This window comes from Girardinichthys multiradiatus, chromosome 23 (genome assembly GCF_021462225.1).
Source record: "Girardinichthys multiradiatus isolate DD_20200921_A chromosome 23, DD_fGirMul_XY1, whole genome shotgun sequence".
Classification (NCBI taxonomy): Eukaryota; Metazoa; Chordata; class Actinopteri; order Cyprinodontiformes; family Goodeidae; genus Girardinichthys; species Girardinichthys multiradiatus.
In genome coordinates, this window is record NC_061815.1 from 20,060,381 (window position 1) to 20,072,876 (window position 12,496).

General features: G+C 39.9%; 1 protein-coding gene across 1 annotated transcript; it reads right to left on the minus strand.

Moving 5' to 3' along the window:
- Window positions 1–105: 105 nt before the first annotated feature.
- Window positions 106–6,936, minus strand: prelid1a (PRELI domain containing 1a). Its single transcript, XM_047352718.1, has 6 exons — window positions 6,779–6,936; window positions 6,117–6,237; window positions 4,847–5,072; window positions 4,641–4,754; window positions 4,325–4,403; window positions 106–992 (listed from the first exon to the last, which is right to left on the minus strand). Exons 2-6 carry the CDS (start codon window positions 6,206–6,208, stop codon window positions 871–873), a joined length of 633 nt encoding a protein of 210 aa, XP_047208674.1. The 5' UTR covers window positions 6,209–6,237; window positions 6,779–6,936; the 3' UTR covers window positions 106–870.
- Between the last annotated feature and the right edge of the window lie 5,560 nt (window positions 6,937–12,496).

The following is a 12,496-nucleotide window of genomic DNA, read 5'->3' on the forward strand; positions in this document are numbered from 1 at the left end:
AGTAAAAAACAGAAAAAGTTCCAGAAGTTTGTGTACTTAGCAAGGTATCGCAACACCTTACTTCAAGTTGTCCAATGCACTACTTGGGACAGAAAAACCATATAATGATTGGAAAATGTCTGTTTATTGACCAGCTGATACTACATCATTCAAGCAAGAATAGTGCAATGAATAAATGAATGTATACAGCGAGGTGACAATCAAGTTAAGAGGAGAGGAGCTCTTACACAGCAGCAGAGATGCCAGGTTAGGGCTGGTTATTGAGCTATATCTCCAACAAGATGCCGCTAGCATACTTCAGCATGAGGCAGCAGGAGGACCACTGTCAGTAGCATGACTAAGGTAGGATTGGGTAAACTGAACTAACATAACATCATAGTACATGACATCAAACACATAAGTGAATCCAAAGAACTGATCTGATCATTTTAAAGTAATGCTGCAACTTAACAGTAAAAAGTGTGGAAATAAAAGAAAACAAGATGAACAGAGAACTGGAGTAAAAAAGGCAAATCCTGGTGGGTACAGAGGTTGAGGAAAGGCTTAAGGAACACTTCCAGTGTAGGTTATTATCTTTATTTTTATGGCACCCGGGGCCATATTCCACCACCCATTTCCAAGATTTCTATCTATGGTAAATATTGAAATGACGTGGCATCTGAGGTCCATTGAACACAATCAAGGAGGCTGGAACAGGCTCTTGAAACCAGCTCAGGCTGGTCCACCCACCACTTTCAGCAGGATGAGTCCTCACAGAGGTGTTTTTAAACCAAGACTGGGATCCATTGCAAAATCCCCAGTAACTAAATGAACAATGAGAATGGGTAAAAGTAAATTGTCCTGGTTTAAGAGGCTGCTGCAGCTGTATCTTCACACGTATTGTTTCTTCTGAGCATGTGAGGCAAGGTCCTTGGCTTTCTCTTTAGCTGCCAGTGCTGTCTCTCTAGCCCGCTCTGTAGCAGTCTCCGCCAAGGTTCTTGAAGGAGTTTCACCTACAGAAACACATGATGTTGCTTTATATGAAACAGATCAATGTTTTCATCATAGAGTTGAAAGTTTTACTCCTGTGAAAATAAAACTGGCGGAGGTCAGCTGACCTCTAGTTATGTAAACTGTTTATACTCAGATCGAACATTTTTCTGAACACATCATTTGTAAGAGCCTACTTTATGTTGTCATAGGGGAGCACTTACATTTTCACTAGTTAGTTTTTCCCTTAATAAATGATAAATGACAGCATCATTTGGCACTGATGTACAGTGGGTAGAACAAGTATTTGATACACTGTCGATTTTGCAGGTTTTCCCACTTGCAAAGCATGTAAAAGTCTTTAAGTTTTATCATAGGTTCTCTTCAACTGTGAGTGACCGAATCTAAAACAAAAATCCAGAAAATCACTGTGTGATTAAGTAATAAATTTGCATTTTATTGCATGAAATAAGTCTTTGATACATCAGAAAAACAAAACTTAATATCTGGTACAGGACCCTTTGTTTGCAATAACAGATATCAGACGCTTCCTGTAGTTCTTGATGAGGTTTGCACACACTGCAGCAGGGATTTTGGACCACTCCTTCATACAGATCCTTCAGGTTTCAGGGCTATCGCTGGGACACACAGACTTTCAGCTCCATCCAAAGATTTTCAATTGGGTTCAGGTCTGGAGACAGACTAGGCCAATCCAGAACCTTGAGATGCTTCTTACGGAGCCACTCCTTAGTTGCCCTGGTTGTGTCCTTTAGGTCGCTGTCATGCTGGAAGACCCAGCCGCGACCCATCTTCAGTGTCCTTACTGAGAGAAGGAGGTTGTTGGCCCCATCCATCCTCCACTTAATACGATGCCATTGTCCTGTCCCCTTTGCAGAAAAGCATCCCCAAAGAATGATGTTTCCACCTCCATGCTTCACAGTAGGGATGATGTTCTTGGGGTTGTACTCATTCTTCTTCTTCCTCCAAACACGGTGCGTGGAGTTCAGACCAAAAAGCTCTATTTTTGCCTCATCAGACCACATAACCTCCTCCCATTCCTCCTCTGGATCATCCAGATGGTCTTGGGCAAACTTCAGACGAGCCTGGACATGTGCTAGCTTGAACAGGGGGACCTTGCATGTGCTGCACCATGGTAGCGTAGCATGTTACTAATGGTCTTCTTTGAGACTGTGGTCCCAGCTCTCTTCAGGTCATTGACTAGGTCCTGCCATTTAGTTCTGGGCTGATCCCTCACCTTCCTCATGATCATTGATGCCCCACGAGGTGAGATCTTGCATGGAGGCCCAGACCAAGAGAGATTGACCATCATCTTGAACTTCTACCATTTTCCTATAATTGCGCCAACAGTTGTTACCTTCTCACCAAGCTGCTTAGCTATTTTTCTGTAGCCCATTACAGCCTTTTGCAGGTCAGCTATTTTATCCCTGATGTTCTCACACAGCTCTCTGGTCTTGGTCACTGTGGAGAGGTTGGAGTGTGTTTGACTGAATGTGTGGACAGGAGACTTTCATACAGATAATAGGTTAATAAAGGTAATGAGTGGAGAACAGGAGGGCTTCTTAAAGAACTAACAGGCCTGTGGGAGCTGGGATTCTTACTGGTTGTTAGGTGATCAAATACATATGCCATGCAATAAAATGCTAACTACTTAAGAATAAAACAATGTAATTTTCTGGATTTTTGTTTTATATTCCGTCACTCAGAGTTGAAGTACCTATGATAAAAATATAAGACGTCTACATGCTTTGCAGGTGGGTAAACCTGCTAAATCAGCCGTGTCTCAAATACTTGTCCCCACTCTGGTTATCTTTGTCTGATGTGAAAATTGGTTTGATGATCTCAAAAAAAAAAACAAGCAGAAGCCAAAGAGCTCTGTAAGGGAGCAAACACTTTTTCACAGCACTGTATGTTATTTCAATATTAAAATATGCCACATTTCATAAAAAGTAATCAATTCGAAAACCCACTAAAAAATGTATTCCAGTACAACTGAAGTCCATTTTTTGGTAAACTGCTTAAAATCCACTCAGTCATGAAAAAGAAGATCATCAGCATTTGGCTTCTGCTGATGATCTTTGTGCAGGAAGGAGTTGGTGAAGAGGCAGACTAGCATTAGCTTGCTTCCTCTTTGTTTTATTTCTCATAATTTACTACGTCATATTTTCTACAGTTTACTGAGAGCACACTAAACTACTACTTCATAAATCCAGAGCTTTGCTTTGAACGGTTTTAAATGATTTCTGCTTGAGCTCTGAGCTGTGCTCAGACTGCCACACAGCGGTCTGATGGGATATCTGAGCCTCAGAGGAGCAAGTCGCGTCACACTGACGGACCAGAAGGTGTCGCGACCAATGCAGCCTCTCCTTTACTGCCATGTCATTACAAATGTTCTTGTGAACAACAGAAAGATCTTTTTTGGGAGACCAAACTTTGTCAGGTCAAATTAATTTAATAAAAAATTCCACTGTTTTCCATGTTTTACACTGGATTCCTCCATCCACATTTAATGCATTGTGGAAGTGATGACATTTTTGTAAATGTTTGGAGCCAGAATTGAAATGAAAACTAGATTAAACATTCATTCACAAACACATGCGTGCGCACACACACAGACCTATTTGTGGACTGTAGGAGGAAGCTGGAGTACCTGGAAAAAAACCCACGCAAGCCTCGTTTTCTCTTTGCTTTCCCTTTTTTCTCTCTTACTTTCAGCCGTTGCAAGGCGGGTCATGAAGCTAGTGTTTCAGAATTATATTTAAAATGATGCCAGTTTGTATTATGAACGTTTATAAATATATGTATAAACAGAAGATATAAAGATATATATATCAGCAGAAGATACGCCAATGGTGACCTGCTCATCCAATCATGTGTTTCGCTTTACTTACGTTACACCTTTCTTTGCTGCAGATTTACCTACTTGGAATTTTTCAGCATTTCTGTCATTTCAGTGTAAAAAGGATATTTTGGCTGAATTCCTGTATGAAATACCTTGTTGGACATGAAAATGTGGTTTCAAAAGATACACAAAATCTTCAAGTAAAAACGTTTCTGTCTGATAGATGGGTCTATATAATGTCACCCTACTTTGGGTCTATCTTGAAGCTACGTTCCTCTAAAAGATACTGAAATGTCTATAAAGAATTTCAACTCCTTTTTCTGTCATTCATGATTAACAAAAACTCTGATTTGAGAAAATAAACACTATCTGTAACAAATAATGCAATGACACCTTTTACCTGTGTACTTGTTAGCATGCATGAAGTACATGAGCCATAAGGTTTACTTTAACAACAAAATCTGAAAAAAAAAAACAACTTTAAAAACAACCTACCTTGCATTCTGGCGAGCACATACTCAAAGCCTTTCATAGTCTTTGTGACACTGTTCTTGAACCTCGCCAGACCAAATTCCTGATAAAGTGAACAAAGTCAGTCAAGATAGAAGACAATGTGACAGAACTCACATTATAACCTCAGTGTATTTATCTAAACCTGACAACAGTGACAAACAACTCTGATTAATGTGCTCAGTTGTTGCTTCTTAACACTGTTGATCTTAAAGAACAGGACAGGTGGGAAAAGCTCCCTATCAGGCACTCTGTGCTCCTTTCTGCCCTGTAGTGCTGCACTCTATTTTACTCTACTGACCTGAATAGCTCTAGAAAGCCCATAGAGGCTGGAAGAGATCCAGGCTTCCCTTTTAATTTCCGTCCAGGAGCCTTTCTCAGGGTTAATTTGGTACTGACAGCGCTCCTCCACAGACTGGCACAGCACGCAGAACAAAAAAAACACAAAATGAGACGGATTTGACTCTATACAAAGCCAAGTTCTGATGGTTGCAAACATGAGTGTACCATGATGCGAGCGTGGCTGATGTTCCATGTCAGAGTGGTCATGGTCCGTTTCTGAGGGTCAATGATGGAGTCCTCGATGATGTACGCCGAGCTGGCCATGTGCTTTGGGAGGTACCGCTCCATCCAGCGAGGTGCACGGCTGGTTTTGGTCAACAGACGTCTGGAAATGAGGCAGTTGGATGGAGTAACTTCTCTGAAGATAATGTCCTCCGTCAAGACATGGTTACTGAAAACAGACGGAAAATAGTGAGAACCAGTAAAATGGGAAAATCCTTTCGTTTTGGGAAAACAAATATTTCTGAACAGGTTTAAATTCTCAGTAAAGTTATAAATAGGTAACAAATGTATTAATAAGAAAAGGCCATAACATTCTTTGATGGATTTTGGTTTCAGAAGAATTTATTCCTGGTTAAATCGAATTCCAAATTAAATTTAGGTCAAAACAGTATAATGTTTGAGAGAGACGGATCAGGTTGATAACTCTGAACTTAAAAATATGCAGTATGCTGTCACACACACGACATTATATTTGTTAAACTGAGACATTTTGCAGATAAAAAAGCCTTTTTTGAAACTGATGGCAGCAAAACGTTTTGTGGATCATGGATGCAGGCTCGAAAAATGTCCCTGTTCCTAAAAGACTGTTCATTGGCCAGGAATCACAGGTCAGCTTTATCAGCAATACTATAGGGTCTGTGCTGGTCTGTGTTAAATGGCAATGGTTTGCTTCTATATCCAAGGTTTCTTTGATTCATACCCCCTTTTTTTTATATATATATTTGTCACATTACAAGTACAAACATCAACGTATTTTAATTACATTCTATGCAATGAACCAAGGGCCTGCTACTTACTCATGTCAGAAAGGTCATTGTGTGGCTGGTGTATAGTGCATGCCAATATGTGCTTAATTCTTTTAGTATGTAATTATATAATATCCCTGGGATCGTTTCAATGTTCAGGTATCATCAGGGAATCCCCACACTGCATTTCTCAGATTGATATGATAGACAAAACTGCTATTGGTTTCAAATGGCAGATAACTGATGTTTTTTAATCAGCAAACCACTGGATTATAGTAACACACCCCTGTTATGCACGTGATTATTTAAAAAGTGCATACACTAAGTAAAAGATATATCTCAATTAGCAAACCTCTGTAGGATTTGAATGTAGAGACCCATTCCACCTGCTTAGATAGCGCAGTTTAATGAGGTACGATCAATAAGCGTGTAATAAAACACTATTACACCAATGAGTTTTTCCTTACCTGTAAGGGTTGGGATAACGTTGCCAGAAGGCAATGCAAACTTGGTCCCAGGTGCTTTTCAGAAAACCTGTGCAGCAAAAATATTTCCCCATTGTTCCCTTGGTTTATTCTGGCAGTGTAGCTGCAGCACAGAGATAAAGTGGGAGTCCGTTATGATCAGATAGAGCAGGAGCAGAGTAAGGTTCACAGTGAACACATTTACAACTCATTCTGCTGCATTCGTGGTTTAAATGACTGCTACGAACAAACAGAAAGGCTTTAAGTGCGTTGACATGTATGCAGAAGTCTGTCATGATTGCAAGGACTTTTTTCATTCATATTTTGTAGGCTAACAGTACAAGATAGCTAAACCGCACATAAAACCTACTACGTAATAAATCGCTTGCTGTGCTGTTTTTGTTTTGTTTTTTTACAGGCGGCTTTATAATGTATTTGTGGTTTAAAATAAAAGTTCAATGTACAGCAACAAACTGAACTCAACATGTGTTAAAAGTTGTTTCCGTCACATTTACGTACACGCTCCGTGGCTTCCTGGTTAGCATGAACTAAACTAGCATGTGGCTAACCTCATGAATGAATGGCAGACTGCCGTACATATATGTATTCAATCTCCTGTAATCACATAGAAGGAAGGGCTCGACATAGACGAAATAAACACTAACCTGCACAGTGGGTGTATTCAAATAATCAGAAAGGACATTTCATGGTTCGTGTGGAGCAAAGTCCATCGTGTGGCCACCTAATTGAGATGCCAAACGTCACCGGACCGAGAAGTAAGGTCAAACGCTGAGCGTTAACGGAATATCCGCCAGGAGGCTTCTTCTTCTTCAAGTATTACGGCGGTTGGCGACCAACTTAATGAGGCATTACCGCCACCTACTGTTCCAGAGTATGGGTCAGCCACTACCTAAATCCTCTAATGGATCTCTGTATCATTTAAAAAGTACACCAGTACCCGAAATTGTGCTCTACTTCCCAAACCCAAAATACTTTTCAAAGTGGACTCTTTTACTCCTAGTTCCTTCAATCTTTCTCTCAAAATCTCACTATATACACTGTAACCTCTACACCTTAAAACCACATGTTCAACTGTCTCTTCTTCCTGGCAACCTTCACATCTACCTGTCCCATGTTTCTTGTAATGACAGATTCTTCTTTCCTATACCCTCCCTGCACTCTGGACTCTGGATGCTATCCTGCTGTGAATGTTATACAGATGTCTTCCCTTCTTTCCATTATCCCACTCTCTTTGCCACTCCTGATTTATGTGTTTCCAAATCATAGTCTTTACCTCAGATTTACTCAATTTAGCCCTCATTTCCACTGTACTTTTTTTTAGAGCTTATTTTGCCAGTGTGTCCACTTTTTCATTCCCATTGATCCCCACATGTGCTGGCACCCACAGAAACTGAACTATACCACCCCACTGATGAATTCTGAGAATAACAACAAGTATATCATAGAGAATATCCTGTCTACTGTTTGAATGGAATGATCTAATACTTGAGAGGACAGAGGTTGAGTCTGAGCATACAGGTCCTTCTCAAAATATTAGCATATTGTGATAAAGTTCATTATTTTCCATAATGTAATGATGAAAATGTATCATTCATATATTTTAGATTCATTGCACACTAACTGAAATATTTCAGGTCTTTTATTGTCTTAATACGGATGATTTTGGCATACAGCTCATGAAAACCCAAAATTCCTATCTCACAAAATTAGCATATTTCATCCGACCAATAAAAGAAAAGTGTTTTTAATACAAAAAACGTCAACCTTCAAATAATCATGTACAGTTATGCACTCAATACTTGATCGGGAATCCTTTGGCAGAAATGACTGCTTCAATGCGGCGTGGCATGGAGGCAATCAGCCTGTGGCACTGCTGAGGTCTTATGGAGGCCCAGGATGCTTCGATAGCGGCCTTTAGCTCATCCAGAGTGTTGGGTCTTGAGTCTCTCAACGTTCTCTTCACAATATCCCACAGATTCTCTATGGGGTTCAGGTCAGGAGAGTTGACAGGCCAATTGAGCACAGTGATACCATGGTCAGTAAACCATTTACCAGTGGTTTTGGCACTGTGAGCAGGTGCCAGGTCGTGCTGAAAAATGAAATCTTCATCTCCATAAAGCTTTTCAGCAGATGGAAGCATGAAGTGCTCCAAAATCTCCTGATAGCTAGCTGCATTGACCCTGCCCTTGATAAAACACAGTGGACCAACACCAGCAGCTGACACGGCACCCCAGACCATCACTGACTGTGGGTACTTGACACTGGACTTCTGGCATTTTGGCATTTCCTTCTCCCCAGTCTTCCTCCAGACTCTGGCACCTTGATTTCCGAATGACATGCAGAATTTGCTTTCATCCGAAAAAAGTACTTTGAACCACTGAGCAACAGTCCAGTGCTGCTTCTTTGTAGCCCAGGTCAGGCGCTTCTGCCGCTGTTTCTGGTTCAAAAGTGGCTTGACCTGGGGAATGCGGCACCTGTAGCCCATTTCCTGCACACGCCTGTGCACGGTGGCTCTGGATGTTTCTACTCCAGATTCAGTCCACTGCTTCCGCAGGTCCCCCAAGGTCTGGAATCGGCCCTTCTCCACAATCTTCCTCAGGGTCCGGTCACCTCTTCTCGTTGTGCAGCGTTTTCTGCCTCACTTTTTCCTTCCCACAGACTTCCCACTGAGGTGCCTTGATACAGCACTCTGGGAACAGCCTATTCGTTCAGAAATTTCTTTCTGTCTTACCCTCTTGCTTGAGGGTGTCAATAGTGGCCTTCTGGACAGCAGTCAGGTCGGCAGTCTTACCCATGATTGGGGTTTTGAGTGATGAACCAGGCTGGGAGTGTTTAAGGCCTCAGGAATCTTTTGCAGGTGTTTAGAGTTAACTCGTTGATTCAGATGATTAGGTTCATAGCTCGTTTAGAGACCCTTTTAATGATATGCTAATTTTGTGAGATAGGAATTTTGGGTTTTCATGAGCTGTATGCCAAAATCATCCGTATTAAGACAATAAAAGACCTGAAATATTTCAGTTAGTGTGCAATGAATCTAAAATATATGAATGTTAAATTTTCATCATGACATTATGGAAAATAATGAACTTTATCACAATATGCTAATATTTTGAGAAGGACCTGTATTAACACCTTGTTTAACTTTGCAAGCTCTACGCATCGTAATCCGCCAGGCGGCGCAGACGTGATGCTTGTTTTTGATTGCTAGATGGCAGCAGAGAACCTGTGCAAAATGCTTCAAAGCTTCAGGGGTTTCTTCGGGGTTTTTTTTTTTTTTGGGTCAGGCGTTGCCTATTTTGCAGCTTTAAGCAGGGTTACCAGCTCTCTGCCCAGATAAATGTCTCTCCAAATAGACACTCAAATTAAACTCTTTATTTTCTAAACTACTGTTTGTGATTGGTCATTCTAAACAAAGTTGACATTTTTAATTTACTGGAAGATTTGTTGTTTGCAGCTGCAGACAACTTAGATTATATAACCACTACGTCATTAGTTTCACATTGATCATAGCTTATTATTATTATTTTTGTTTTCCAATTATATGATCCATCTCACCTTCTCTAAGGAGCTAGATCATTCTTCAAAGTTTGGACATCAAAAAATAAGATGGTGGGTTGCTCAAAATCCGAGTGTTTATATAGCTTCTTAATCAATTACAGATGTCTCAAATATCAATCTTTTAAATCTGGTCACGTTAGCTCATTTTTTCTTTAGTCACAAAATGCTGTGCTGCCTTTCTTTTTTCACACAGATCCCTACCCAACTCCATCTCAGGCAAAGTACCACCGTTGGCAACATTGCTTTAAGAAAGTAACAGTTTCCCTTTAACTCAATAATTTTAACAATTATTGGTATATATGAGATAAACCTGTAATGTTTATGGGAGAAATTTTGATGCTACTGGATGTGAATGTAGCGTTCTGCTAGTTGTTTTTCTTTTTAAAGGCTTGGAACCCGAAGTACATAAAATACCATATACCTAAGCCAGGAAATCTGCAATGTGGGAGTCAGGAACCAGTAATGTATTTGCAATAGCTATTCTCTTTGCTGTACAATGAATGAAAATGTGTGGGCCACACTTGCTTTACTGGATTTACTTGATCCCTTTTTTTATAAATCAGGTCTATAGTCTGAGGGTTATTTTTTCCTGTATACTGATGCAACATTCATATAAACATCTGAATGAAATCGGTGTTCACTTTGAGACACTTACTGCACAGGTCATATTTTGCTTTAATCAGTAGTCACTGGGATTCAGGATGTACTTCCCTTCCACACATACACAAGCCAAGTTATCTTTATTTAACACAGAGGAACAGACAATAATTTATCTTAATAGACACACCAGCAGTAATGTTGGTGTATCCAGTACAGGCTTGATACTGGTGCCCAGAGGCCTCGTGGATGATTAATGTAGCAACATTTAATAAAAACCATCATAAAAAGGACACTTTAGCAGCAGCGTATAATGAACCCAGAATTGCATGTTCTTTTTACATCCCCTCGAACAAGCTTCTGTGATGAAAACAGTGTGCCTCTCTGGTGTCACACAGGTCACTGGTTTCCAGTCTGATTCCTCTGGACACAGAGTCTCGCTGCTCAGTGTAATCAGGAACATCTGGTGGCCAGGTGAAAACAATTAAGTTCCTATTTGTACAGAATATTAGTGACGGCTCCCTTCGGATGTCTTGGAAGAGGATTGCATGTTACTGCGGTGGAACATTTTTGTTTTTCCAGATTAGAGGATTTGAATGAATGAGAAGATAATTATCCAAATATTATGAGCAGCCTAAATTCACAGTCACATCAATCTCTGCCTTCTGTCAAAAAACATACTATAAACTTGGACATTATTTAGCAACAAGAAATCTGCATTTACACAAGAACATGTTTAAATAAGACATAGGTAAACATTTTGGATACATATTTGAATAAATTAGACATATGTACTTTACCAGTACCTCTCAACTCAACAAGGAGCCTTATAAAGAGATTTGCTTGCAAAGCCTTGGGCCCTCTTTCGAGACATAAATTGTGTTTTGACTGCAGGAACCTTTTTCAATCAACCACTGTCCTTTCAGGGCTTGTGGTTGGTGGGAGGGGGAGTCTTTTCCCCTCACATTTCAGGTGCAGGAACAAGGGTAGAGATGTAGTGCTATGTGGTGGAAAGGCTGCAAAATATTTCTAAATGGTTACTTATTTACAATACTGATATTGTTTGCACCACATGCATTAGGCATTAACACCTTTGTCACACTATTTTTTTGCTGTCTAGTGTTTCAGTGGGGTAGGAAGATACGCTCCCTCAGGTAAGTAACACTCCAGCATCCACTTTCTTCACATTTTTGTTTCTGCACATTTAACACTAGGATAGTTAATACATATACATTGTTTGTTTAAGCAAAAGTCCAACTAGAGACATACATTGTAGATTAGCCTAGGCTGAAAATGTTGAAGGTGTTCAGAATTTATTGACACTAAACACTCAGCTCCATATAAATTTACTAATCAATGAAAAATTTAAGTAAATAAGTAAAATAAATAAGTCAAATTATTTGATCACCAACTATACCAGGCTGCTACAGATTTCTTGGATTTGTATAGTTCCATAGCATAAACGTGCCATAGCTGAAATATTACATCAATGACCTAACATTATTCATGTTTATGTAACTATGCAAGCGCTCTTCACTCTATCTGTGCTTTTGTAGATTCACTTAGATGCTTGCCTCTAAATGTGAAACTGACAGCATGAGCTACATACTGATTAATTAGGCAAATGATAACTTATCGGACCACTTGGGGCATTCATAGATCATTGACATTTCATTCTAAGATAGTCAATTGATCCATAAATATGAAGGGAAAAAATGAGCCTGTTAAGTAATGTAGCTTATTCTGACACAGTTGAACACAATCAATTCCACACCCTTAATCCCAAAACACATGCATTATTCAAACTGGGACTGCATAAAAAGTGACAAACATACTTCAAAATGTGATATGACTTGATGTTCCAAAAAAACTTCTTGCTAAGTGTTTTACAGCCCCATCACACATAGAAAGATAGTAGCTTCAACATTTCCACACAGTTTGAGTGATTTTGCTAGTTTCTTAGAAAGTAACCCCTGTCAAAAAGAGATGTACGATTATTGGTCTGATTTGGAAATCCATCTCCTCATCACATTGAAGCTGTGCAAATATCATTCATTCATTCATTCATCTTCTATACCGCTTATTCCATAGTGGGTCATGGTGAAGCTGGTGCCTATCTCCAGCAGTCTATGGGCGAGAGGCATGGTACACCCTGGACAGGTCGCCAATCAATCGCAGGGCAACACAGAGACATACAGGACAAACAA